Source organism: Trichomycterus rosablanca, chromosome 18, assembly GCF_030014385.1.
Source record: "Trichomycterus rosablanca isolate fTriRos1 chromosome 18, fTriRos1.hap1, whole genome shotgun sequence".
Lineage (NCBI taxonomy): Eukaryota > Metazoa > Chordata > Actinopteri > Siluriformes > Trichomycteridae > Trichomycterus > Trichomycterus rosablanca.
In genome coordinates this window covers 6,284,419-6,312,348 of record NC_086005.1, presented here as the reverse complement: position 1 = coordinate 6,312,348, position 27,930 = coordinate 6,284,419, and the positions used below count along the sequence as shown (strand labels likewise).

At 36.4% G+C, this 27,930-nt stretch overlaps 1 protein-coding gene and 1 long non-coding RNA gene across 2 annotated transcripts; one reads left to right on the top strand and one right to left on the bottom strand.

Moving 5' to 3' along the window:
- Positions 1-14,980: 14,980 nt before the first annotated feature.
- Positions 14,981-15,814, bottom strand: LOC134332501 (claudin-23-like). The gene has a single exon (XM_063014170.1). It carries the CDS (start codon positions 15,812-15,814, stop codon positions 14,981-14,983), a length of 834 nt encoding a protein of 277 aa, XP_062870240.1.
- Positions 15,815-20,762: 4,948 nt separating this feature from the next.
- Positions 20,763-21,419, top strand: LOC134332503 (uncharacterized). Its single transcript, XR_010015257.1, has 3 exons — positions 20,763-20,810; positions 21,031-21,109; positions 21,388-21,419. It is a non-coding gene; the product is annotated as an uncharacterized LOC134332503 (long non-coding RNA).
- The last annotated feature ends 6,511 nt before the right edge of the window (positions 21,420-27,930 follow it).

Here is a 27,930-nt window from a genome sequence, read left to right as displayed (position 1 = left end):
TCTACCTTTTTTCATCTGGGTAAAACCCGAAAAGAGGACAGGTGATGTTATCTGTTGGGAGAAAACATTTGGGATGCAAAACTAGTTCACTCTTACAAAACAGCCATTAAGAAAGCAGCCTCTTTTACCCAGCCTCTCCTGCTCCTGAATAAGTCCCTGCATAAGTGGTTGGACTAGTTGTACAGCTGTATGCACACTTTGCATGCACTTTTGAATACTCTTGTTAACTTATCCAGCTAAATGCTAAAATATTTTTTTCTCTGTACAAAATAAAAAACAAACCATCATGGTGTCATCGATATTTGTCTCATTATGTCTTGTAACCAGGATCCAACCTGTGTGCTGAGAATAATGGGGGCTGTGACCACCTGTGTCTGCCGTATCCTGGAGGGCGTACATGCCGCTGTACTCAAGGCTACATTGCTGTTAACAATGTTCAGTGTATGTCAGACATGCAATGTCCAGCAGGCACAAAGCCTTGCAATGACAGATTCAACTGTGTCTCCAGCACCAAGTTTTGTGACAAAATCCTAGACTGCCAGGATGGTTCAGATGAAGAAAACTGTGTTCCTCAAAGCGAAGTGTTCAAAAGCACAATGGGTAGCCAGACCTGTGACTCAGAACTCTGTAATGGTCGTGGCCAATGTGTTATGCAGGACGGGAAACCAAGCTGCGAATGTGTGAATGGTTACAGTGGGCAGTTTTGTCAGGACGGTGGATTCAGAAGCATTCCTGTGGTCTTTGCCGTCATCGTCATCATTGGTCTGATCATCATGGCTGCTGTGTTCCTGAAGTTGAGGTATGGCATCTGTGTTAAAGGGTTTTTATTTGCCACATTATATGCTTTGTCCCTTGTGTGTTTACAAGAGCCAGTTTTCCAGCTCAAGGGATTTGGCGTGATATTAAATGTTATTTATGAATTTTCCCAATTACCTAATCTAATTTTGCTGCTAATGCTGCATGCCTCCACTCCTGACTAAGGAAGGCCATTATTAACTATTCCCCCTTTGATGTGTGCTGTAGCGCTTCTTTTTACCTGCATGAGGCAGGTTCATATGGGGATCTGTAGCATGCACAAAGTCATGCACCAACCTCCATTTTCCACTGTATCAATATGCGGGCACCATCAACCAGCCATCAGAGGCCATAATAGCAGTGCTAATAACAGCAAAGCTGGGATTTGAACTTGCAAGTTCAAAATGTCAACACTGGAGGGCCACCGTGTTTTATGGCTGTGCCACCTAACCACCCATATATAAAAATTCCATTAAAAATTGTTTTTGCAGACATAATATTTAAGACAACCTATTTTAGATACATTCCGAACATGGCAAAAAGACCTTCTGGTGTGCACTGAAGCATTGCCTATGTTTGCAGGTCAAACACAGTAGAAATGGAATAAGAACAGCAAACTTCATCAGAAACATCAGTCTGGCTGTAAAGTTCACATTTGTAGACCTTTTTTCCTTTATCTGGTGCAATTGGGCTTGTATATGTGCACCAAATTTAGTTTTTTACAATTAATTCTGCACATGCATAACTTATAAGAGATGCTTGTCTAGTCAAAAAAAACATACTACTTGTACTACACTCAGTTTAAAGGCACTCTAAACAAATGTTTTTCAAGTCACAATAACTTGCATATTTACCTCAAAAATCTATAGCATTCAGTTAGTAAAAAGCATCCTCTAGTCAGGCAGTATTGTATGTGACACAATACAACCATCTATTATACTTTGGACTATATCTACGTGCTTGTTTTGTTATTTGGATGGATGATTACTTGCCCTTATGGACATATCTTGGTTCATCTGTGCAGAAGAGAAAAAGTAGCAAGAGGCCGATCCATTGATAAGGAAACGCTCATGAAGGATCTGGAGGAGCAGGAGACCCATCCTGAGAATTTTTCCAATGAACTTTACAACCCAGAGAGAGAGGAGGTGTATTTAGTTTTTTTTTTTTCCCTCAAGCAGTGGTGATGTCATGTTAGAAATGCTTAGTCTAATCTAAATCATGAATTAGAGTGGTCAAATATTTGAGCTGTGTTGTACTAACTCTTTTGTCTCTCTTCCACAGGAACAAGCCACATCGATCAGCTGATCATTTTAAATAAATATGTATTGTGCAGAAAATGTGTGGAGTTTTTATTTCTGCATACTATCAGTGTGCAAACAGTAAAAGCATAAGATTGTAATAAAAATGCACAGGTTTTAATTTTTATTTGTGGTATTTGGCAGATGCTTTTATCCAAAGTGACTCAGACCAAATGGTGGCAAATTGGCAGTGCTGGGGCTTGACCTAGCAACCCCCTGTTTACTAGTCTAGTAACCTAACCCCGCCCATAGCTTTTCCACACTTGACCTGAGTCATGAGTTTAAGGTCCCTACTTATGTAGTGCAAAAAACAATATTTAAAGCAGGGCAGTAATCAAGGTAAAATACAGTGCAAGTAGCTGAAGGTTAGGGGCCTTATTCAAAGGACCAACAGTGGCCAACTGGCAGTGCTGGGGCTTGAACCAGTGACCTGATCAGTTATTTGGAGTAAATGTAATACTTGTGGCTTTACAATGCTATGCATTTGACTTGGTGTGTGTAAGTGTATTTGACAAGACTGTTTTGTATATACTGTTAGAGACGGTTTCAAATTTACTTAATCTTGATTTACAGTATACACAATACATGTACTGTATTGTGCTGCTCTGCTGCTGACTCATAAAACCTTTACACAAGTTTTAAACATACTTTGTGCAGCATGTATGGTACTCGGTCTAACCAACTTGTAGTGCAGTTTAACACAAGTTTTGTCTGGTCATGCAATGTGAGACCTGCATTTATTAGTGTTGCAGCAGAGGTGTGTAAACTGAGAATTAGGTCACCTTGAGTAATTACTGGTTTGTGTGCATAGCCTAGAAATAGTAAACTCAGTAAAGACGTTACATGTAAATGTCCCCTTTCTGCAAAATGATTTCTTTGTTTTAAATAGCAAATGTTATAAACCAGGTTTGATTTGCCAGTACTGTAGATAGATGAGCCAAATGTGCTAAACAATATTATAAAATGTCAGTATGGGTAGTAGACATTAATTGCAAAGCAGGTCATTCTAGATGCAATATTCAGGTCGATTATAACTGTTTGATCCAATCTGTCAGATCTCCTTAACCTCCTTCATTGATCTAGCATTATCATTTCAGACAATGTGATAATAATATTGTTTTTATAATGATGCGGCGTCAGTACATCTGATGTGTAGCTTGGATTTTCAAATGCTCATGTTCATTTAGCATTCTGTTGTCAGAAACTAGCAGGGAAGTAGAGGATGATTAACACTACCTGCATGGAAATAGAAAAATGGCAACAATATGATCACTTATCTACAACCTGTAGGTGTGTCTAAAGTACATAAGTGCTCACACTGTTCACAAATGGCAGACACATTGCTGTGCTTATCATTTGTAACAACGGCCACTATATCCACAACTGTTTGATGGACTACTGTGTAAAAGAAATGGCATGTCACCCAAGTAAATATAAGGTCATTTGTGGTACGTGCATTCCTGCACTGAAAAGGCATTTTATTCCTGCTCATAACTAATGTGGTAAGAGTTAAGATAACATTTTCTTGAATTTATATAAAATTCTTTTTGAGTTGATGTTGAGTTAATGTACTTCATGAGCAATACCAACTATGCAACCATTTGTAACCAGAGTATGTTCTATTTATTTCTTATTGTGTCATCTTCTTTAGGATTGTGGTTGGTGTGGTGCCACCTGAAAATGCAGATGGGGTCAGAGCAGGAATATGATCTGGTTAGGGCACAAAGTACTGATTTGGACATTTACTTTCTATTTAAACAAACCATACAAACAGGTTGTGCTGCCAGCCTCTTCACACATGACTGAGAAACTGTGTGCTAGCCATACTGTGTTTGTTGTGCAATAGGCAGAGATTGCCTTTGTGCACATGTACACCGAGGCTATCCAAATGGAGATGATGCACAAAGAAGAAAATAATTGTGAAAAATTTTAAAGGAAGTGATGATGGTGGTAAACATGCTACTGTCCCAACTTTTAAAAATAAAGGTTATAAGGTAAAACTGCAAATGTGTTTCTTTTTTGTATTGTGTTTATTTTATGAATGTAAATAATATACAGGTCCTTCTCAAAAAATTAGCATATTGTGATAAAGTTCATTATTTTCCATAATGTAATGATAAAAATTAAACTTTCATATATTTTAGATTCATTGCACACCAACTGAAATATTTCAGGTCTTTTATTGTTTTAATACTGATGATTTTGGCATACAGCTCATGAAAACCCAAAATTCCTATCTCAAAAAATTAGCATATTTCATCCGACCAATAAAAGAAAAGTGTTTTTAATACAAAAAAAAGTCAACCTCCAAATAATTATGTTCAGTTATGCACTCAATACTTGGTCGGGAATCCTTTTGCAGAAATGACTGCTTCAATGCGGCGTGGCATGGAGGCAATCAGCCTGTGGCACTGCTGAGGTGTTATGGAGGCCCAGGATGCTTCGATAGCGGCCTTAAGCTCATCCAGAGTGTTGGGTCTTGTGTCTCTCAACTTTCTCTTCACAATATCCCACAGATTCTCTATGGGGTTCAGGTCAGGAGAGTTGGCAGGCCAATTGAGCACAGTAATACCATGGTCAGTAAACCATTCACCAGTGGTTTTGGCACTGTGAGCAGGTGCCAGGTCGTGCTGAAAAATGAAATCTTCATCTCCATAAAGCTTTTCAGCAGATGGAAGCATGAAGTGCTCCAAAATCTCCTGATAGCTAGCTGCATTGACCCTGCCCTTGATAAAACACAGTGGACCAACACCAGCAGCTGACATGGCACCCCAGACCATCACTGACTGTGGGTACTTGACACTGGACTTCAGGCATTTTGGCATTTCCTTCTCCCCAGTCTTCCTCCAGACTCTGGCACCTTGATTTCCGAAAACAGTACTTTGGACCACTGAGCAACAGTCCAGTGCTGCTTCTCTGTAGCCCAGGTCAGGCGCTTCTGCCGCTGTTTCTGGTTCAAAAGTGGCTTGACCTGGGGAATGCGGCACCTGTAGCCCATTTCCTGCACACGCCTGTGCACGGTGGCTCTGGATGTTTCTACTCCAGACTCAGTCCACTGCTTCCGCAGGTCCCCCAAGGTCTGGAATCGGCCCTTCTCCACAATCTTCCTCAGGGTCCGGTCACCTCTTCTCGTTGTGCAGCGTTTTCTGCCACACTTTTTCCTTCCCACAGACTTCCCACTGAGGTGCCTTGATACAGCACTCTGGGAACAGCCTATTCGTTCAGAAATGTCTTTCTGTGTCTTACCCTCTTGCTTGAGGGTGTCAATGATGGCCTTCTGGACAGCAGTCAGGTCGGCAGTCTTACCCATGATTGCAGTTTTGAGTAATGAACCAGGCTGGGAGTTTTTAAAAGCCTCAGGAATCTTTTGCAGGTGTTTAGAGTTAATTCGTTGATTCAGATGATTAGGTTAATAGCTCGTTTAGAGAACCTTTTCATGATATGCTAATTTTTTGAGATAGGAATTTTGGGTTTTCATGAGCTGTATGCCAAAATCATCAGTATTAAAACAATAAAAGACCTGAAATATTTCAGTTGGTGTGCAATGAATCTAAAATATATGAAAGTTTAATTTTTATCATTACATTATGGAAAATAATGAACTTTATCACAATATGCTAATTTTTTTTAGAAGGACCTGTATAGGATTGAATTTGGGGCTTCGATTTCTGTTCCTAGATAGTCACAGAGCTAAATTCTGCCTATTAGGGACTGGCAATTAGCTGATAAGTGCAATCAGGTGTGTTAAATAAGCTGGGCGGGTTAAACTCAAAATCTTGATGCGTCTGGGAAATCTTACAAACTAAGATTTAAACAAAGGTAAAAACTGTCATCATGCTATAAAAGCTATTTCCTTAAAGATACTTGGAACTTATTCAACAAGATTTGTTTTACTAATATCAGATACATTACAATATTTTGCAAAAATATGCTCTGTAGTTTGTAACTTTTATAAATATTAAAGAATGCTGTTGCCTAAGAAGCCTAGGAAACAAATTTATATTTAGAAACAGGTCATATTTTACATTGTTTTATGAGCTCTAGTTGACTATGTAAACGTGTATTGACCTGCCTGATGCAAGTTTCTTTCAGGAATATTTCTGTAAGAGAGTTTTGTCAGATTGGCCTGTGCCTAAAACTTCAAACATACACACTCATTGAAGCTAAACATGCAGTATTTGAACTGATATTGAGCTTTTTTTTTAATTACCACATGAAATGTCACTAAAAACATCTACCATCTAAAGTGTATTTTAAAATGTTTAAAAAGTTAGTTACTTACAATACGTAAAAAGTGTTTGCCCAACTGTTGGCACATGAGATTATTCAGATCTATACATGAGCCAATGAAACTGTTTCGATACTTGATATGGCATTAAGGAATTGCATTGTTGATGCTAGTTTAATAACATATCACAGGTGTCATTTGAACAAATTTATAGTTAACAATATCACAAGTGCCCTTTACAGTTAATAATACACTTTATGGACAAAAGTAGTGAGACATCTCTTCTATTTAATTACTCAATTAATGTGCTTCAGCCACAACTAATAACAGGTCTAATCAATAAGTTATAAAAAAAAGGAGATGATATGTTTTCATCTTTGCAGTATTTCTGTGCACACAGCAAGGCCTGTGACTGTAGTTATAGCTGAAAAGATTGTATAGAGATTGCTATTTTAATAGCATTTGTTTTAAATTGGATGTCAAGTTCATGGTCAGGTGTACGCATACTTTTGGTTATATAGTGAACATGTCATGTTAAGAACTCATTTAATGATAACAGGTGTACTTTTTAAGACTAAAGTTAATATCACAGGTGTCATGTTAACTACATTTAGTATTACTAGTGTAATTTTAACAGCCAGTTAATAATATCACAGGTGTCATGTTAACAACTCTGTATTTAAAATTATCATCACAGGTGTCCTGTTAACAACTCAAATATCAAATTTTATTTTAACCATAGTTAATATTACAGGTGTCATCACTACTGTTATCAATAATAACACGGGTGTCATTTTAACAATTTACCACCTCTACTGTTATTAATAACAACATGAGTGTAATGTTACCACCTCTACAGTTATTAATTACAACATGAGTGTAATGTTACCACCTCTACAGTTATTAATTACAACATGAGTTTAATGTTACCACCTCTACAGTTATTAATTACAACATGAGTGTAATGTTACCACCTTTACAGGTATTAATTACAACATGAGTGTAATGTTACCACCTCTACAGTTGTTAATATTTTATACAACTCTACAGCTAATATCACCTTTATACATGTAGTTTCTTCGCACTCTGAGTTCCTTTGTTTATTCTGTATGTACCTGTGGAGGAGAAAGGTTGTAATTGTAGCTGCAGGTTTAGACTTGACTGTGTGGAGGGTGGTGCTTGGAGCTTTTTTCCACTTATACTGTTCATACATAAGTCCCAGATATCATCAGCTGTGAAAAGTGTTTTTCTTTCTTATTCTTTAACTTTAATATCAGTAAAGTTGTAATTTAACAGCGACTGACTTCATCTGATGACCTGCAGCTCGGCTTTGGATATTACACTCAAAGTTTGCTAAGTATGCTTTTTTATTTGTGTTTTTGGGAAGTTTGTCCGATGCGTTTTTCACAACCTAACTGAGCCAGACCAGTTAAAAGTGTACACTTAAGTTTTCCAAACATATGTTTTTGTTAAGTTTACAGCTTGAGTTATGCTGATAATTAGTTCTTACCTTCAGGCAAAAAAGTTAGACACACTAATGGTATGTTGGTAAAATAATCTGTACTGGGCAAAACTGTTGAGTTGTTTATCTATAATGGAGCTGATTCCGTGTTTTAGTATATTGAGAATTTGTACAAAGCAGCTGACCAGTTAGGTGTAAAAAAAAGTCTGTTTACAGCACTGCGATACAAGTTTATTTCTTCCGAAAATAAGTAAATCTACACAAAATCACTCTGCAGGATAAAACAACAATCAGATATATTTCAAAAAGTTTTTCTCCGTTAATTCTTAGTTAACGTTAGTTCTCAAACGATAAGGGAGCGTCTTAAAAGTGCACGACGAGAACGCGTTTAAAATGCATTTAAGGTTGTAGTAGTTACCTAGTGACGTGTTCACTTACTATACCTCTATTACAGAATAAAAGTTCTACATTATGAGTACAGTAATATAATATAGTAAATAATTTAATATAGCAAAGGTTGTAGTTAATCCTACAGTATCATTACAGTAATTGTCATAAAACTATCTAAAAATAAATAAAGGCATATATTAATATACATGTTGTGGTAGTTACATAGTATGGGTATTTTAATAAATCATTATAGTTGAAACGTTATTTAAAATTATTATATGTACATTTTAATGTAATAAAGGTTGTAGTATTTACCTAGTGTCATTTACCACTTACCACAGCTGCATTAAAACCAAGTCCTAAAGATGGGTACATTAGATATTAAAATTTAAAAAAATAAATCATTGTAGATCATTCCGTGTTTACTGCAGAGTTTTTTTTATAGATGTTTATTTAATAAGAATGAGAAGAAATTATAAAACTAACTTTACTGTGATGTCACTTGTTTATTTTATGTTTTGTTGTCATTAAAGTGGTTAATTTCACCTTCTTTTAAAACCAGTTTTAATTGTCTGACCAAGGAAGAAAATGCATACAATCTTAAAGATGTTTTCTTAATTAATCTGGCTCTTTGCAGAAGTTTTCCACCAATGGCTAGCCTTTCCACCAACCCACAAGAGAATATTCAAAGTCGGGTCTTGATAACATGTGAGGCTCAACAGTGTTCTGGCCACGGTGATTGTGTGGTTCTGAACGGATCGGCAGTCTGTAAGTGCTGGCTGGGCTACAGAGGCGAAACTTGTAGAGACACAGTAAACGACGGACTAGCTGTCCCACTAACCCTGGGGATCTTGTTCTTCATTGTTGCCTTTGTTATCCTGGCCTTTGTACTGGCATGTATTAGGCAAAAGCGTAGAGAACGCATAAGGTAGGTATGACCTTGTAAATGCTTTGCTTTCGATTTGTCTTTGATGCACCTGTGTGACTGCAGATCTTAAATTAAGTTCTAGGCATGCTTTGTCTCTTAGTTGGCTATCTATTGAGTACAGTTTTTAATTTGTCCGTTAAAGTGTGTGAGATCATGACATGAGTGCAGTTATGAAATCAGGAACTTGATCAGATTTAACTTTTGGTTTATTTTGCATGTATAGGGAACAAACGGAGCCCTTGGGAAAAAATGGTGATTTTTATTCCTCTTCAATTCACAAAATAGGTAAGTCACATCTAAAGCCATTCTCAGCAACACAAAATAATCACTATTTCTAAAGCCCTGTTTTTGTATGTGAGTGTTATGAGGATTTTGAGTGTGAATAACAGTTATTTTAATTCTAGAACTCATACAAAGGCACAGTAAGGGTCATTATTCAGGCTGATCTAATGTGACTTTTGGCTAACATCTTTCTGGAACCAGTTATTTAGGCTCTGAAGTCATTTGGTGATGTCTTAACATTTGCAGATGATCTAGTATTAGTGAATTAGTCATGGGAAGATATGGTGATAAATCATAAGATGCCTGAATTAAATGTAGGCCTAAATGAAGAATTCTGCAGCCAAACCAAGTAAAAAAGTCACAGTTTACCTGTTTAAATCACTGTCGGGGTCATATAAGCTTATTGACTGCTAAGTTGCTGCTGCAAATACGACCTCTGCTGGCTGGTTAAGGCAAGATGCCTGGGAAACTTGCAGAGAAGCTAATTGTATTTTTCTGTACACACAATATGTCTGTCTGTGAGACTCTGCCTCTGGCAGGGGAAAAGAAATGGATGGCAACTACATGTGTGTCAGAGGGGCTTGTGATAGTCTGCTTCTCTCCTCGGTCATGGCAGAGGTGGTGCAAGGAGTAGTGGACGAATTACAACCAGGAAATTGTAAACGATTAAAAAAGGCAAAAATGCAAAAGAAAAACACTGATTTTTAATTATTTAAATTTAGCATGTGAGCCTTAACTACCTGGCCTGCTAAGCTGCTAAAGCTAAAAGGCTTGTTCTATTGCAGTCAGAGCACTAATTTGAGATTAGTGGTTTAAAAAAAGTGGTTTTGGGCTGGCCTTCTATAATGGGATGGCAAGGGCACATAAATGTGTTTTAACTAGCATATTCATTAGTTCTAAAAGTTTAAAGGCTAAAGATTTAGAGATGTTTTTTACTTTGTTTTAGAGGCACTTTACTTCTGCCAACTTGTTAGCATACTGTTTTGGAATTTTCTTAGGCGCTGTTAACTTAATAATTGTGGTGTTTAAAGTAAAGTACCCTAATAAATCATCAAACATTTAAACATTTAATATATGCAAAGTAATGAATTCATGTTTTTAATGTCTAATTACCCTTATTAAAAATGTCAGAATCTGCCAGCCTATTATTCCTAATAGTCAACTTTTTGCCAAAAGGTGACAATTATATGAATTTGTTATTTGGTTTCTGCTGGTTTAAGACTAGTTGTAGTTGATGAAATACTGCAAGTTTTGTGCTAGAACTTGAACAGTAAGTAAATGAAATTACTTTAAGCTTTGCCTGGATTTTTGCTTGGTTTATTAAATATGGGGTTGATGCTAACCAGTAAGCAAACTCCACTGATACAATAAGTTTTAATACTAAGAAATCATGCTTACAATTCATTTGCATATTTACAGTCTCTGTCAAAATAATAAGCTGGCACCTGTAAGGCATGGGATCATTTCATTTTAGTTTCTTTTTTTTCTCTCAGAAAAACATGAGACTCCATGTTTGTGAATCTCCAGCTCAACAGATTGGATCATCACCGGAAGTGTTTGCATGCATGTTATCTTGGAGGCATTCTTGGAACTTTTGAGAAGCCTTTTATTTATTTTAAAACACCACACTTATGCTTTTAGGCTGAACAGAGGAACATGTGTCTTGTGCTTGGATACTGCAGTGTTCTGTAAAAATTGTGAGTCTTAATTTAATCTCAGTACATCTGGGTTAAATGGACAACAATTTGAGAAATTGTGTCTCATATTACAGAGGCAGTTTTATTGATGTTGAAAATGCATTAGTCACTGAGATAATGAGTGGTGCAATTCACTTAAAAATGCTAAGTATTTTAAAAATGTATTACACTTTGTGTCTAATCTTTGAACCTGAGTGGTTAGTTTAAAAAACTCAGCGATCTGATTGGTTTCTTAAACTCCAGGCTAAGTATCAGGTGATTTGTAGAGTTGTTGCATGTTTAGGGTAAAGTAATTTTACTGTGATGCACTTAGGTCTTTTAATAATCAATGTAAAATAAAATGTCATGGTCCTCTGTGTTCAATATTTGATGAGAACTGATGCCTTTAAAAGTCTCTCCAACACATCTAAAACATGGTCAAATCAAATCTGGCCATGTACATTATTTAATGACATCTTGTTTTGTTTCAACTTTGACACTGAACTGTCAAACCATTTACTAAATTAAAGAAAAAAACTTTTTTTGGTCTAGTTGTCTTGTGTTTAAATTAGGATCCAGTTTGAGGTAGATTTGTGTAAAATGCTACTCATTTTAACTTTACCATTCTTTAGAAAAAGACTCCATTCCAGTAATTGTTACACACAGTTTTATTTTCTTTGAATAATAGTATTTTGATTAAAGGTTAGATTTCTATTCTGGGATTAAGCTAATTAAGGACATTATTCAAAATTATTGAATTATTGTACAGTTTTTATTGAAATACATTTGTTGGTTTTTTTGTGTTTTGTTTTTTTAACTAATAGGTGTGTATGTCATTTTTTAATTAGCATTTAAATAAAGTTATATAACAAGGATGTAACAATTATTAACCAAAGAGTGGGCCAGAATTCATTGCTGCTAAAGGTGACACATCCCACCAGTAGATGATGTTACACATATTTACACATGATCCTAAAATGTACAAAAAGATCATTAAGAAAATTAAGCATAAGGAGGAAATTTAATGAAAGTGAAAACAAGTTTGTGCTTCAGGAAGAGAAACCGGTGCGTCTCTTATGAGGTGTGTTATGAGGCTTTGTCTGTGGTAAAGTACCTGTAGAACAATATAAATGCAGAATTCAGCCTCCAAGAAAAACAGCAATGTGACTGCAATCACAGCAGGATACGTTACAATCGGCCCTTTGAGGGCCACCATAATGCTGATGTGGCCCTCGGTGAAAATGAGTTTGACACCCCTGCCCTAAAGGATAAAGGAAAGGGAAGAAATAAATTCAGGCTCTGAATATTATTGGGGAAAAGGCAAGCAGGCCATTTTGCACTTGCTATCTTTAATACAAAGCCATTCTGTTGTAAATGCTGGCAAAATTTGGTTTGTCCTTTAAATGTCAAACATCTAAAGAAAAAAACAATTATATCAACTGCTTATTGAAGAATATTGTTTTATTTGTATATACTGTTATATTTGTGTTTTGGCACAGCTTGAGCCATTTTTTCAGTTTAAAACACTGATGCTCACGTACAAAGCCAAAAATGGACCAGCCCCAAGCTACCTTCGCGGTCTAATCAAACCCTGCTCTGTACCGCGCAACCTCCGAGCCACCAGTCTCGCTCGACTTGATCCTCCACCCAGGACTAAAAGAAGACAAGCATCAAGGCTCTTCTCTGTTCTAGCACCCAAGTGGTGGAATGAACTTCCTCTGTCTGTCCGAACATCTGAGTCTCTTGCTGTCTTTAAAAAACGATTAAAAACCCACCTTTTTACTAAACACTTAAGCTGACTTGTACTTATTTCGAAAAAAAAAAAAAAAACTGGTTCTAACAGGTTTCAGCAGATTTGTGTTCTTCGACTGTTGTTTACTTAAACTAGAGAAATGTAATGTTTACTATGGAAGCACTTCTGTAAGTCGCTCTGGATAAGAGCGTCTGCTAAATGCAGACAATGTAAATTTTTGCTCTTAAAGGACTTGGCATTTTTCAGTGATGCTTTAATGCTTACGCATGAGTGCATTACATACAGTATTATACATTTCAAAACAAGTTTAACTTGTCTTCACTATTCTGCAATTAAGGTTTATAAATGAATTTCTAAAACGCACAGCCTGACAGACTAAATTGGCACAAGAAATATTCTAAACATTCTAAGTGTTTGTTTATAATGTCTACAATTTATTCTATAATGACTAAAGGATGTTGCTGAGTGACTCCCATAGTATTATACAATTTATTAGAAATCCAGTAATAGAATGTGACCTCATCAAAGATTTTACTCAAACATTTTATAGCTTTGTACAGTGTAAAAAAAATTTAAGTTTACTTCTGTGAACTTCGGTACTTTGTGTTTTTCTTTTCATCTTTTTTTAAACTTCCTTCACTACAAGGTGGAGTCACACTAAAACCAGTCAAACCAGTAGTTCTGGATTACAGAGAGTCTGAGTTTCAGTGTTTTCTATGTTACTGTTAGCTAAATTATTTTCACCAACTCTGTAAACTAATATGAATTAAAAGTTACACGTGAGGATGTGTTTACAGCACCACGATTAAATTAATTATTAAACTGTCCAAGAGGCTTAATCTGTAAAATGTGTTTAATGTACTTAAAGAGCTGACAGTTCAAGCATGACAGGACTAGACAATCAAGTCACCTGCTTTTAGTGTCAGTAAATTACGCAAGTTCAGCCTAGCACACAAAGCATCTGTTATGCCCCAAAAGTCAAGTCTTTAAATAGCAGAATATTGTTGGTTATAATTACAGATCATACAAAGTAAAACATGTTTATCCATCTGATCTTTTTTTTTTACAAAAATACAGAATGTAATTCACAGTAAACACTAGTCCTTCAGAGGGACTTCTCTCTTCATAAAATGTCAAAACTACAAGAGGATTACACAGATTGTTTAATTAATACTTCATTATAATGTGATTGTTTTATAATGTTTTTTTGTACTTGTAAAGAATCAGAGTGTTAAAAGTGTTTTTCTAGATTATATGAGATGAGGTGTGTGTGATGTGTGTGTGTGTGTGTGTGTGTGTGTGTGTGTGTGTGTGTGTTGCTTTGAATGAAATACCTTATATGCTAATGATTGTACTAATGAGGCCCTCATTATTTGTTTTCCTGTACTTATATGTGTGGTGCCTAAAGAAATATTCTTTAACAGAAAAAGAAAACATGGTTCTGCTATATTGCCCCAAAGAACCTTTTAAAAATACACGTCTGATTTTTATGCCATGAAACCTCTTTCATAAATATTACACACAGCACTATTTGGGACAGGTTATGGCACATTTTAAAGGATCTATATTTATAAAGGGTAGAGCCAAATATCTACCTAGAGTTTATTTTCTAATGTTAAACAAGAATACATTGTTACATCTCTGAGCCATAGATCTAGTGTTAGAAAGTTAAAAAAAATAGGAACATTTTGGTATAGAATTCTCTTATGCCTATTTTTACCCTAAACCTTTACATTTGTAAACATGTATTTACATAAAAAATCAAGAATTCATAACCACACAAAAATTACTGTCCAAAAAAAACTGTCAACTGTTATGGAATAAATTCCAAAAATGACGTCATTTACTTGAGTGGACATTAGCTGTTTATCCATAACAGAAGCTGTAGATACTTTCGTTAAATTATTAGAACTACCTATGATACATTATTCATTTATTCACACAGAAGCTCAATACAACTAAGCCATGGACTCCTTCAACCTGTTGCCCCAGTGCGATTGCCCCTACAATTCTACAACTTTTTCATATCTGTAGTGATCAAACCGAGTTTCTGTTGAATATAAAGTACTCATTAAATATTCGTTGACCTTTTACTGAAATCTAGTTCAGCAAACCAGAGATGACACATGAAAGTGCGCCATGTAGAAGTCCAGCAAGTCCTGCCATGCTTACAAATCCGCATCGTATGGTCTGCTGTTATAGGCCGGGTTTACCCTGCCTTTATTTCCACCATTGGCTCTCGGGTAATCATGTTCATCATTCACTGAGTAGGGGCTACTGGAGGAGGTGCTGCTGCTGACGCTCCTGGGTGGATTCCTGCTTTCGTACCTTGAAAGGTTGGAGCGCGGATACGGGGTCGGGTTGGTAATGCGGGGCACATCCCGCTGCGGGCGGCTTTCTTGTCGCTTCTCCCCGCGGTTCCGGCCTCCACAGCACTGGAATATCCCAATAAACAAGACGACGCCTGCGATCACCTCCAGGATGCCGCCGATGTAGCCAAGCACAATGCAATAACCCACGCGGATATCCGGGTTCTGCGGGTCAGTAAAGGTGGTAGTGGTGTTCAGTTTGGTCAGCAGGTGCGTGTACCAAGCGATCGGAATGATAGTGAGCGCTCCAGAGCAGAAAATAAGCACGCCGCCGACACCTACAACGATCCAGCGCGGCGACTGGTCGGTCCAGCAGCGCGCACCGGGCGCGACCACAGCCAGCCCGAGCGCAGTGACCACCAGCGAGGCCACCATCATGCCCTGCGCGACCGGAATGACCTGGTTGTTAAAGTACAGCTGGTCTGTGCTTCTTAAGTTGCAGTCATTCTGACTGCTCGATGAAGTGTAGGTCTTGCAGATGTCCCAGATGCCCTGGTTGATCACCGTGTCGGAGGGCTGGTTGCTGACTTTGTGCAGAGTGCGCCAGTTGGGTGCCACTGTGCTGGTTAAGTCCAGAACCCACCCGCACGGAGCGAGCACCAGGCCGATGATTATAATGCCAGGGGTCCGCATGCTGGAGACGGAAAGTGGCTGCGTGTCACCTAAGCAAATTCAGTTCAGGATATCTACGCGAAGCTTTATAAATGCATGTGAAAGTGAAACTCGGGGAGGATCCTTCAACCATTCCGTGCTTTGAATTGCTAGGGACCGGGTGTGGGAGGAGGATGACGGGCTCAGTGTACTGTATTCAAACTAAACCGGTTCTTGAAGGGTTTCGAAAGCGCTATTTTTAAAAGGAAGCGTTTACATGAGTTTCAGTCATGTCACTGCAGACATTTCTCCACGTTTGTAGTTAGTTTAAATGATAACATCTACCAAACTACACACTGTTCGCTTTAATACAATAAAAATAGATATAACTACTAAAATAAATAAAGGAAAAATTTTGCCTTAAGAACTAAAAATTGGCATATCTAATAAGTACATCAAATCATTCATTCATTTATTCAGTCATTTTTCTAACAGCTATACAATCTTGATAAGTGTCTTTTTGTCTTTATGCCTAGAGGCAATTTAGAGCAGACAATCCACTTACATGTTTTTGTTAGGTTAGAAAAACTGGATTACCTAGAAAAGACACATGCAGACAAAACAACCACAGGCAGTAATAAGATGTAAGGATCAAACCCAGGGCCCCTTGATCTGTCTTGCTGTGTGGCACATATTTTATCAGCTGCACTACCAATCAACCTGGGTCCAGTGCCAGCCAGGGCTGGAATGCACACACTCACACATCCACTCACTTCACCAATCTAAACAGTTTTTGGCCACTCATTACTTAATTTTACCCCCAAGAAGCCCTGCATGAGCCGTACAGTGATGTAGTGGGTGTCACACAGTAACATGGTTCCCGAGGTACTGGGTTTGATCATTGTTTCTGTGTTCTGTGAAAAGGTTATGTTTTTCCCCTGTCTGCTTTTTAGAGTTTTCTAAGTAGTGGTACTATTTTGCTATACAGTAAACCTGGTGGGATATTTTAACCTTAAAAAACTTGTTTTTCTTCTTTCAGACTGTGTATTAGGTTGGTCCTGCATTGCAGCTTGGATCAAGAACACACATTAATTAGCTAGATGAAGAGTTGGGTCAAGTACCCTGGTGCTTAATCTTATCCACAATGTGTTGGCGGTTTAGAGATGGTTTGACATCTAATTAATTAAATAAACTGAGTCAGGTAAAGCTTGTGCCTGGTTGAAATAAAAACCTGTTGCTACACCAGCAATTTGTGAATGAGATGAACTGCCCTTGAGTACATATTTTTTGTATTTTACCTTATTTTTAAATATGCTGTGTATACTGAGTTTATACTGCAGTGTCATGATAACATTGTAAATTGTCTAAGTATTTTAGTTGCTTCATTCAAGTTATTTAGGTACTAGCTCAAATACCACAGTGGAGAGGAATGCTGGCAAGGTGCCTCGAAACTCGCAGACATGCCTATAATTGCAGATAAGGATTCAATAGTAAAAAAAAAAAAAAAAAACTTCATTTAATACAACCCAGAAATAGTCTTTTTACACACATACAGTTGAGGTAACAATTTACATACTTGTAAATGTGTAGTCTTGGGTTTAAATCTCTACTAATTTTGTGTTAATAATAACAACCCGATGTAATTCGAGATCTGCCAATAAATAAAGGCTTCTGGAATATTAGGGCCACAGACAAGTGGGGCTTTAGATCACCACGGACTTAAACGATGACTTGCAAAATTAGCACCTTGAAGCTTGATTGATGTTTGTTGCTGATTACATGAACATTGAAAAAGTAGAACAAATGGCAGACCAGTTGTTTTGTGATTATTACATTATGTCTGACCGTCTGAACTCATTTTCTTTTAGCATAAGATGGCAATTTAATTTTTCTTCCTATCCTTGAAAGACACAACTCAAGAAAAGCAGATGAGTTGTGGGTAGTTATTATCTTGCCAAGCAGGTCAGGTCAGCAACTTTTCTTATTGCACATTACCATAGCAATTTGCATTGCGGACTTTGTCAGAAGTAGTTTACCCTACCCTATTTAGATAGTGTTTTGGCATGCAGGTTCACAGTACTGTAGAATAGTGGTGTGAAGGAACTGTGAACCAGCTACCTTTAGATTACTAATCCAGTACCTTAACCACTAGGCTACAACTGCCCATTAGCTGTATAGATGTAATAAACTAAGGCCGTACCATAGTGTTTCTCATATTTATGTAGTGAACTAAGTTAACATACAATGGAGAGAAATATATCTAATGTTACATGTTAATTAAGCTTTCTTTCTTTTTGTGACTGTTACAGTCTTTGTTTATTTAGGAATAACAATATTTTGAAGTGTGTCTTTGGGAATTGGTGCTTATTTAATCAGAAGAGTATCTGTGAAGGAAAAACAAGAGACCCAGACCCAGGGGTTTTTAATTGGGGTTGAAGTCAGGGCTCTGTGCAGGCCACTGGAGTTCCTCTACACTGTACTTTGTCAGGACCTCTCTATGTGCACTGTATGTGTGGAGTTTTGCATATTCTTTCTACAACACCCAAAGTTTCCTTAAGGTTCTTTGTACGCATTCATATAGATTTGTCTCCATCTTGTGGTGATTTTACTACAGAATCCGTTCAATGCAAAACTGATTTTGCTCTTGCGTTTTAGCAACAATGTTCTAACAATAAAATCGTCGTAGGTAATAAGCTGTTCATTACCGTGTATAATGATGTGTTCAGTGGTCGTTGACTGTCTGTAAGCATCTAAATTAAGAATAAAAACAGTCCTGAAGATGTTACATTCGTGTTGGCTTGTAACGGTTTCCTGCTATCAGTGCAGCTTCAGACTTGGATGAACGTTCAGCACGATCAGTTCACTGTAGCTCACCAAGAGAACCAGGAAGATGAAGCGTTTATTTTGTGTTCTGTTAGCAGGTAAGCTAACCATTTTATACTTTTAATAATCTTTAAAACCAGCCAAAGTGGTAAAATTGTCTCTAATAGAAATGCAGTTTAAAGTTTGTTGATTTATTCAGTCCTCTTTAATGAACATACCGAGGTAGCGTTTTTTAAACGTATTTCACTGAAGTTGCCTCATTTCATGATGCTTCTGGTCTAATATATTGGTATAGTGTAAAACTCTTCTCTCTCCAAATGTGATTAGCTAAATTCCTGCCAAAGAGGTCAATATTTGTAAGTATATAACTCTAAAAGTGTTATATAAAAGTGTTGACCACAAAACTGTTAATCAGTGACAATTCACCTAAAGCACTGTGTTCAGGTAAAATCTACAGACTGAAGAGCTTTATAAGAAAGTCATATAAATAAAATCAATCATTGTCATACCCCAGTTAACAAGTATAACACAGAGTTTCTTACATTTACACATTACACAAATATTGACCAAAGAGATCAATATTTGTAAGTACATAACTAAAAGTGTTTTGATGTGTCAAAATGACACTATGTAGATTTTAGATGTACATCTCTTGTCCTTATTTTTAACCACTCGGTGCTTGGTGGATCATAATTTTGCCGAGATAATCTCTAATAAAAGATGTTTATAAAGGGATTTAAATCTGGAAACTGAGACACCACTTCTTAACCAAGTTTTGGTTCCCTTGGGATCTTTGTCTTGCTGGAAAGTCCATTTATCAGCAAGGTTCAGTTTCACCACAGAAGGCATAACATTCCTCCTCAAAATGCCTTGATATTTCTGTGATTTAATGATGCTATTCATACAGCTTTGATAAGATTGCCAGTTCCTGCAACAGAAAACATCACATCTTCAGATGGTACAATATGGTACAACAAAGTTTTGATTCTTCACCCAATATAATCCAATTGAAACTCTGCAGGTCTGTCCAGATTCCTTCTGGTGTGTTCCAGTCGGCCCTTCCAGTGCTTCATGGTCTTTTTATTGCAACACACCTTGAACACTTTAATCTTTTGGTGGTGTTTATATGACATAGCACAGCTGAAGCAAACTAAGGGTGTTTTCGAGTTCCCAATGGTTTATTCTTGCTGTAACCCAACTTTATGTTATATAGACTAGGTTCTTAGATTAGCAGTATTATGCTGGGGTTGAATAATTGAGACATGGCAGTTTTTATGGAATATTCTCAAAATGTTTTAATCAGTGAAGTTGATACACATTAAGATAGAAAACATTAAGTTTAACTGTACCAGTTTAACCTGTGTCAAAGTTTTCACCAAACTATTTCCTTTCAAGAAATAATTAACCACGTTAAAGTCAAAATTTATAAAGGCTCTGACAGACCATGTTTTTCCATTTTTGACTAGTTAAAACCTGCATGTTGTAAAGTTGCTTTAAGACAATGTCTATTGTGAAAAGCACCATACAAATAAATTTGACTAGGTTTGACCATGTCAGACCAGATGACATCCATAATTTACATATTTTTTGTCATTAAGGTCTAACACTCAGTGTAGGATGTACTGAAGACATGCACATGACATCAAAGTCGCCGAAGACACTATCCTCAACTGCAAAACCACCAACTTTAAGTAACAACTCATCTATACTTAAATCACCTCAACAGACAAGTAAATCCACTAACAGCACTCCTTCTCAATCACCTGTTAATGCAATTTCTTCTCATTCACAACTTGCAACTACACCCGTCAGGACAACTACAACTTTGCCATCCATCTCCACTCACACTACAAGTTGTACCACCTTAAAGCAGAATGGGATGACTTCTAAATCAAACACAAAGCAGACTGAAAAACCAAGCACGTCAACAGAAACATCTACAGCAAGAGAAACCACTTCTGCAACCACCATCATGCACACTGCAAATACCACCTCTGTGAGCTTGAATTCCTCAACATCACTTCCTGCTTCACCCGCAGCAAAAGCTTTCAATAGTTCTACATCCATAACTCCCTCAGATACCCCTCAGCCCTCTGTTTCAACTTCCCAACCTTCCTCTTCAGTCGTTCTTGTAACAACAACAACGAATAAAATGATGAAGACAGCATCAACAAGGAAACCATTATCAACACTGCAGCATCAGACCACAAAACTGGTAATCAGTAACAATACACCCAAAGCACTGAGTTCAGGTAAAATCTACCAATCTATGACTAAAGAGCAATTAACAAAGGTTTATCAAACAAAAACATGACAGTTAAGCTGCAAATCCACATCCTGTATGTTTTAGAAGGATTGAGTAAATAATACAAATTAGAACTGATGGCTCTTAAGTTGTCATTTGGTTTAAAGATGTTTGTGTTTTTCTTTCACAGCAACTGTTGCAGCCATAGTAATTGGGTTCATTTTCCTAGTCATTCTTCTACTGGGTGGAGCATATTATTTTAAAATGAGGTAAGTATAAGTGTAATAAAATTATTCTCTTTCCATATTATTCTTATTCTGCTGTACAAAAAATTGTAGGCATTTGGTTAAGGATAGGAGAACGAACTGAATGTCAGATGTTATTTTATGTGCTATTAATACAGTGGCCAATCAAATCATATTTTAGGGAAGGGTTGCATGTCACAAAATATTAGCACCTGCTACTATATTGCAGTGCAACTATGGAGGAGTTTTTACCAACGGTGAGTGATTAACCAACGGTGCGTGTGTTTTTCTCTGTTTGCTAGGCGCCCTTCCTACGGCCGCCTGCTAGATGACACAGAATACGGATTATTGGGCAATTTCTTTAACCCTATGTTTAATGGCTAAGTAAAGTACTTTTTAGAAGATGTTTGAGTATTAACAATTCAGACAGTGGGATCTGGACTAGGAAGGCTTAAATATTGAAAAAGGATTTCAACATAGTAGACAGTGTGTAATCTAATGGTTAGTGTTCACTGTTTCAATTATGAATACACAGTCTGATATAAATGATTGTTTCATCAGCCTACAACATAGAAGGTGTGATGTCTAAGATTTCTTGAAAGAAAAAAAACCTGATTTGACTTGAGAAGTAATTTCTGGTTATACATTACATGGCAAAAGTACATGTATTATTCAAACCTGTGAATAAATAAATCCTTGCATGTGGAAACTGCAGATATCAAGGAAAAACTGTATGCTTTCTGAGCACTTTATTAAGAACACCAATTTGGTACATACATAATTTTTTTGTAGGCTACACCATCTATACTAATGAGCTTTATAATAATTACTGTAGGCTCTGAACACTTTGGCACCCCCTGTACCCTATTTAATAATTAAATGGGATCCCCAGAGGACTCTCACTGACCAAATGTGATGTGATACTAACATGGTAATGCTATGGTGTTGTTCTGGTAAGAACTTACTGGAAACACGTACCCTGTTAGCACCCATTGCAGATGTATATCTTTTATCAAGCACAATGTGTTAATCTAGTCCTTTATCAGTGGACACTTTCTGATCACAGAGTGCTGTTGTCTTTATATATTTTTTCACATTAAGGGGTCCTACGGGGCTTCATTTCGATTGCTAATGGGGTTCAGGGGGTGACAAAGTATGACTAACAGATTGGCTACAGTTAACAGTTGTATACCCCTAAACTTCATCTATAAGGTAGTCAGAGCTTAAAAAATAAATGCTAAATGCACATACCAAACAGGTGTTCCAAATAAAAAGCTTGGTAAGTAATTGTGGTATCTTCTGGTAAAAATGATCTTATTCACTTACAGTGTCTCACCTTGCTTTGATTTTCATCATGTATCTTGATCTTGATATTGTGAATTTCCCCACTGTGGGACTAATAAAGGATTATCTTATCTTATCTTATCTTATCTAAACTGCAACAGTGATTTCTAGTAACTTATTTATTGACCTTGGTTCCATGTGTACAAATTTGAACCTTTATCAGTATTACTATTTTCCTGTAACCATTCTTTTCCCAATGTAGCGTCATAATAGCTTCATAATTATAGCTCATTGCATTTTTACTCTCTACCCGCTATTCATTTTAACTTCCTTTGGATTTGTAATGTGTTTTCTATTATGATGTCTTTTTGAAGGAACTTTAAAATAATGAAAATATACATATATATATATATTATTTTTGTAATGTTTGCTGGTCAATACAATAGTGACAGTGAACAGTGAAGTGTGCAATTACTCATGGAAATGGTCAATGATCACACCACTAATTGAGAACAGGAGATAAGAGTCACAACATCTGGCTAATTGACTGACTTGATGCTGGTTGCAGTATTCAGCAGTTACATTTCTAGTGTGATGGAACAAACAATGCTTTTTCTTCTTAAATGTGACTTGAAAGTCACACTTTCATGTACTTAGATGTAGGTTACAAATGTTTAAATGTTTTAATTTGGTAATGGGTATACTGTATTTTATAAATTTTTTCATACTTTTATGTTTTTTTATTCTGGAATATTGAAGGAGGACCACTAAGCATGACTGTTTTCTGTTGTGAACTAGTTATCCTGACACATTTCCTGTAAGCAACACAGGATATTATCTTTAGGTTTTGTGGTCTAAACATGTCATGTTCTACATAGAAGGGTGTAAAGTTTTGGCACGTAACAACTATCACCACACGGGGTTTAGGTTGTTTTTTAAAGTTATTTGATATTGTAAGACGGTGGTAACAAAGCCAATGATGCACCACCATGCAGTTAACAGCACTGATACTCAATGTATATAAGTTCCTTAATAAAATAAACCAGACACAAAAATACAGCTGTGTTCCTCTCGTCTTTCTCTAGTGCAAGCGTCCATGGCTGTAAGGGTTAACTAGTTTTATCTCTACCATTATCAGTTTAACTAAAGTAGCATTAATAAGTTCCATGGGGTAGAGTCAGCAATTGTATACAGTTTATCTATATGGTAAATACAGTGGAAGAATTGAAATTGTATGGGTAATTTTACAATTACAAGAAAAATATTTAGAAATAGTAATGTAAAATGTTTAATATTTGATTAAACAATACTGTTGTGGATTCAATTTAACTTACTATAAAATTTTATATTTTTACCCTGCAGAATTTACAGATGTTCTTATACACATTCATCTTCCACACCAGCCCTTAAAATTTGCTGACAAAATAAAATGCACAAAAATCCCTTAAAGAGGTATCTGTGTTATCTGAATAATTTCATAACATAGTACCAACATACTGTACAGTGAATGTATTTTCCTAAATAACTTTTTTCATTTTAATAGGTGCTTCACTGAATGCTCATGCAAACACATTCTATCTACTTGGTGCCTTAAAATGACAAACTGATCATTTCATAATGAAGATAAATAAATGTAGAACAGTGGTTGCTTTTAAATGAAACATCCTGGGTTAAGCAGCAGTGCTTAGATTTTTGGTAGTAAAGTGTAAGAATGGAAACACACTAATGTGTGATAGAACAGTATATCGGCCAGTGTATGCTTTAAAATGGTACAAGTCTTAAAAGCTGGACAGAAGTGCCAGTGGATATACATCTGCTAAACTACACGTGGTCATCAACCGTTTAGGGAAGACATGTTAAACTAGCTTGGATGCACATCTGGCTGAAATGTTTGTAGTTTGACACAGTGGTTTGTAAATGTATGCTTTCTTTTAGATATGATAGGCTCACCAGGAGCTAATGAATGGATGTCAATGTGGGTGAGAGATAAAAAGTGGGTGCTAAAAAGAGAGCCTCTAATAACCATAATGATGAAAGCCATGCTTTTTTCGTCGTTGCTGTGCTTCCTCTGTTCCTCTAAGCCTTTTTTTGTAACACTTGATAGGAATGGCACAGATTTAAGCAAAATCTACAAACAAAAGCCCAGTATTTTGGCATTTAAGGTGTTTTCAAGTAAGGTGGGCTTTAGAGTAAGCATAATTAATCCTGTTTTAGTTTGAAAATGATTAAAATAATGTAGCTTTTAGACTGATTGTATATATGAAGATGTAAAGAGCTTCTTAGCAAAGAAATCAGTTTTGGAAATGCTGAAATATGTAGGCTAAATTGTAGCTTTGCCTATAGCGTAATTCCATGTCGACTTCATCTCCCTGTACTGACTGTGTTTAACCACCAGATGTCAGCAATCCCTTAAATCTCCGTGTACTGAGTTGAACATTACAACAGGTGATCTGGGAAAGATTCAGCTGCGGTTTGTGAACATTTACATTTTCGGCATTTAGCAGACGCTTTTATCCAAAGCGACTTACAATTATGACTGAACACAATTTTGAGCAATTGAGGGTTAAGGGCCTTGCTCAGGGGCCCAACTTGGTGGTGGTGAGGCTTGAACCGGCAACCTTTTGATTACTAGTCCAGTACCTTAACCACTGAGCTATCACTGAACAGGTCACATTCAGCATTAATGTGTTAAATCCGGGTCAGTATTCAACACATGGGGAAGATATAATACTGGACTAATCTGAATAGTGATATAAATTAGTTATTAAAAATCTGAGCAGACGTGAAATATACAATGCATTATAAACAAAATTAAAATGACAACTAAATGCAACTTCCCACATCTTGTCTCACATGAATTAATTTCGTCCTTTAAATTTTAAAAATGAATTTTAGGGAGCTGGTTGTAGCTGGGTTTCACTCAACTGCAAGGTATCACTATGAATTCTTTAGCATTTAAAGTCTACAATTTAATATCCAGCCTTAAAGCAAGTCCAAACCTGTTCATCAAATACTAATGTAAGTATAAGAAAAACACAAGTGTAAAGTAAACTGCATGTACAACAGCTTAGTAATCTTTAATGCCAAATAAGTAACATTATCTTGTGTCCTGCTGTTTATATTGGTCATGATGAAAAAATATAGGTACTTTTACAGGTAAAGTTACATTACAGACCACTAATTCCACCTGAACAGTTCACTTTCATTGTTCCAAAACCACATTACAGATGTATCTAATCCAGTCTAGACTTTATCAATTGCTGACTTTGTTTCTCAAGCGCTAAATGTTTTGCAATGATTTAATGTTCTAATCTTTTAAAAGGCCTTATGAAAGTTTTTAAAAATAAATGTTACAACGTTTTTTCCATATTTGCTACCAGCTTTGTACCACTGTATGGGTTTTTATTTTATTTTACAAATATACATTTTCAATTCATTGACTTTATCTGTGGGAGCAGCTTGATTTATTTTGAATGTTGAATTTCTTTGCATCTGATTGATGTAGATAATCAGAAATTTTGGACACTTCTAACAAGCTTTTTGCCCTCTCTATATCAGGTTATTTTGAAAGCTGTATCACTTGTCTACTTCCAAACAGTGCACAAGGGGAGTCAAATAAGTGCTTGGATTTCTACACAGTAATTATGGAGACTCACAGAAACATCTAGGGCAGGTATGCAAATATTGCTCAAAGCTGTGCACTTACACAGAATTACTCATTTAGGAGTCAGATATCCATCATGGTTATTCCTCACCTTACATCAGATCAGAATATTAAGCAGTGAACTGAAATCCAGGATACTGGTGTTACTCTTCAGAGCACTGAAGCAAGGTAATAATGCTGGTTCTATTCTAATTGTATGTTTTTAAATTTATATTTAATTATTATTACTGTTTATGCTAAATTTGTAAAACTGTGTGCAGATAACTTTCTCTACATAAAGAATGAGGGCATTACAGATGGCACTGCTGTTGTCATGCATGATTTTAGTCCTCTCTAAACCAGTAAGTTTAACACTTAACTGCTTTACTTCCTCTGCTGGTAATATTTTTTTCAGGGTAATAAAGCAAAGTGTATGTTGTGTAAGTGTAAATTTTGCTCAAATTCTTACTTTTTATACATTGATAGTAATGTAGTGACCAACAACGATGTATATGTAGTATATCTCTTTAAATTATACAATGTATTGTGTATATAACATTTAGCAAAAGTTATATTTTGGTTTAAATAGTGATGTCAAGGTTAAACATCAGAAGTTTCAAAAAATCACATTTATAATTTAATTTTTTTTGAATTATCGTTTAGTATTTCTTGGACTTTATTACTCTGTTCATTTATTTCATTCTTATTGTCCTGTCTTTAGTTTTACATTATTAGTATGCCTTAGTTACAGTAAGTCTCCTGCAGTAGGATTCATCCCTGCAAGGTTACATTTAATGCCTCTGTCCCTAACGTTTATGGAAGAACACACTACACCCACTGTATTCATTTACCATTGTTGGCAGTACCTTAACCAGCCACACCAGGTGCTGTTGCAGCAACAACATGAATCCACATCTGACTCGAACTCGGGTCCTACAGTGGTGGTCTAGCATATTAGACTGTTTTGCCACTTAAGTGTTTATTGGTTTAAAGACAAGACTTCTGAAGACTCACAAGCTATGTTCCTAGTACTTTGTTGGTCAGACTGTTGGCTATATGCTAATGGTACTTACAAAAAATGTACAGTATTTATTATGTTGTATTTAGATACATTTGGCTTTAATTAATAGCTTCACATAAATATCAGTTGTAAAACCGAAATCCTATTTGCATGGTTAAAACTTGAGTCTGCCCCTGTGTTTGTGTTTCCTGAAGTTTGTGTTGCATGGAGTGGAGTGTGGTCTGTCTTTTCTATTCTTTGGGCCGGTTTGGGCTAATGGTTTTGTTTTATTTTATTACTTTGTTTATTCATTTAGTTATTATTGTTCTGTCTTTGTTTTACTGGCATTTAGTGACAGTATTATTATGCCTTGGTAAAGTCTCCTGAAGCTGGGTTCATCCCTCTAATGTCTCAGGTGCAAGGTTACACTTGACGTCCTATCACAAAGTGCTCACTATTTATGACAGTATGAGATACTTTTCTTGCACTCAGCAGAATGAGGCTGTTTAGTCTTGGTATAGACCACTGAAGTTGTGTCGTCAGTTTGTAGTCCACACCATGTTGTTATGCCCATATTTGGTAACCCGGGTCTAAGAGAAATTTTGAATAGGAAAAATGAACGGAGATTTCGCAAATTGTCTCTCCCGCATCCTGTAGATATAAAAAATGTTCCAAAGCTGTTACGTTTTGTTTTATGGAGATTCTTCTGTCTATTATTATGTTAAAGAGTCAAAATATGAATAGTGTTACATGTAAGCTAATGCTACTGCGCACTGAATTGACGTCACTAGACAGGAAGCCTCTTAATTTTTTCTTTTTTTTTCTTTTATAAGCCTCTTAAATAACCGCACGAAGCAGTGTAACCAGTGTAACAGTGGAGTGATAACAGTGGAGTGATATTCACAAGTTTTAGTTTAT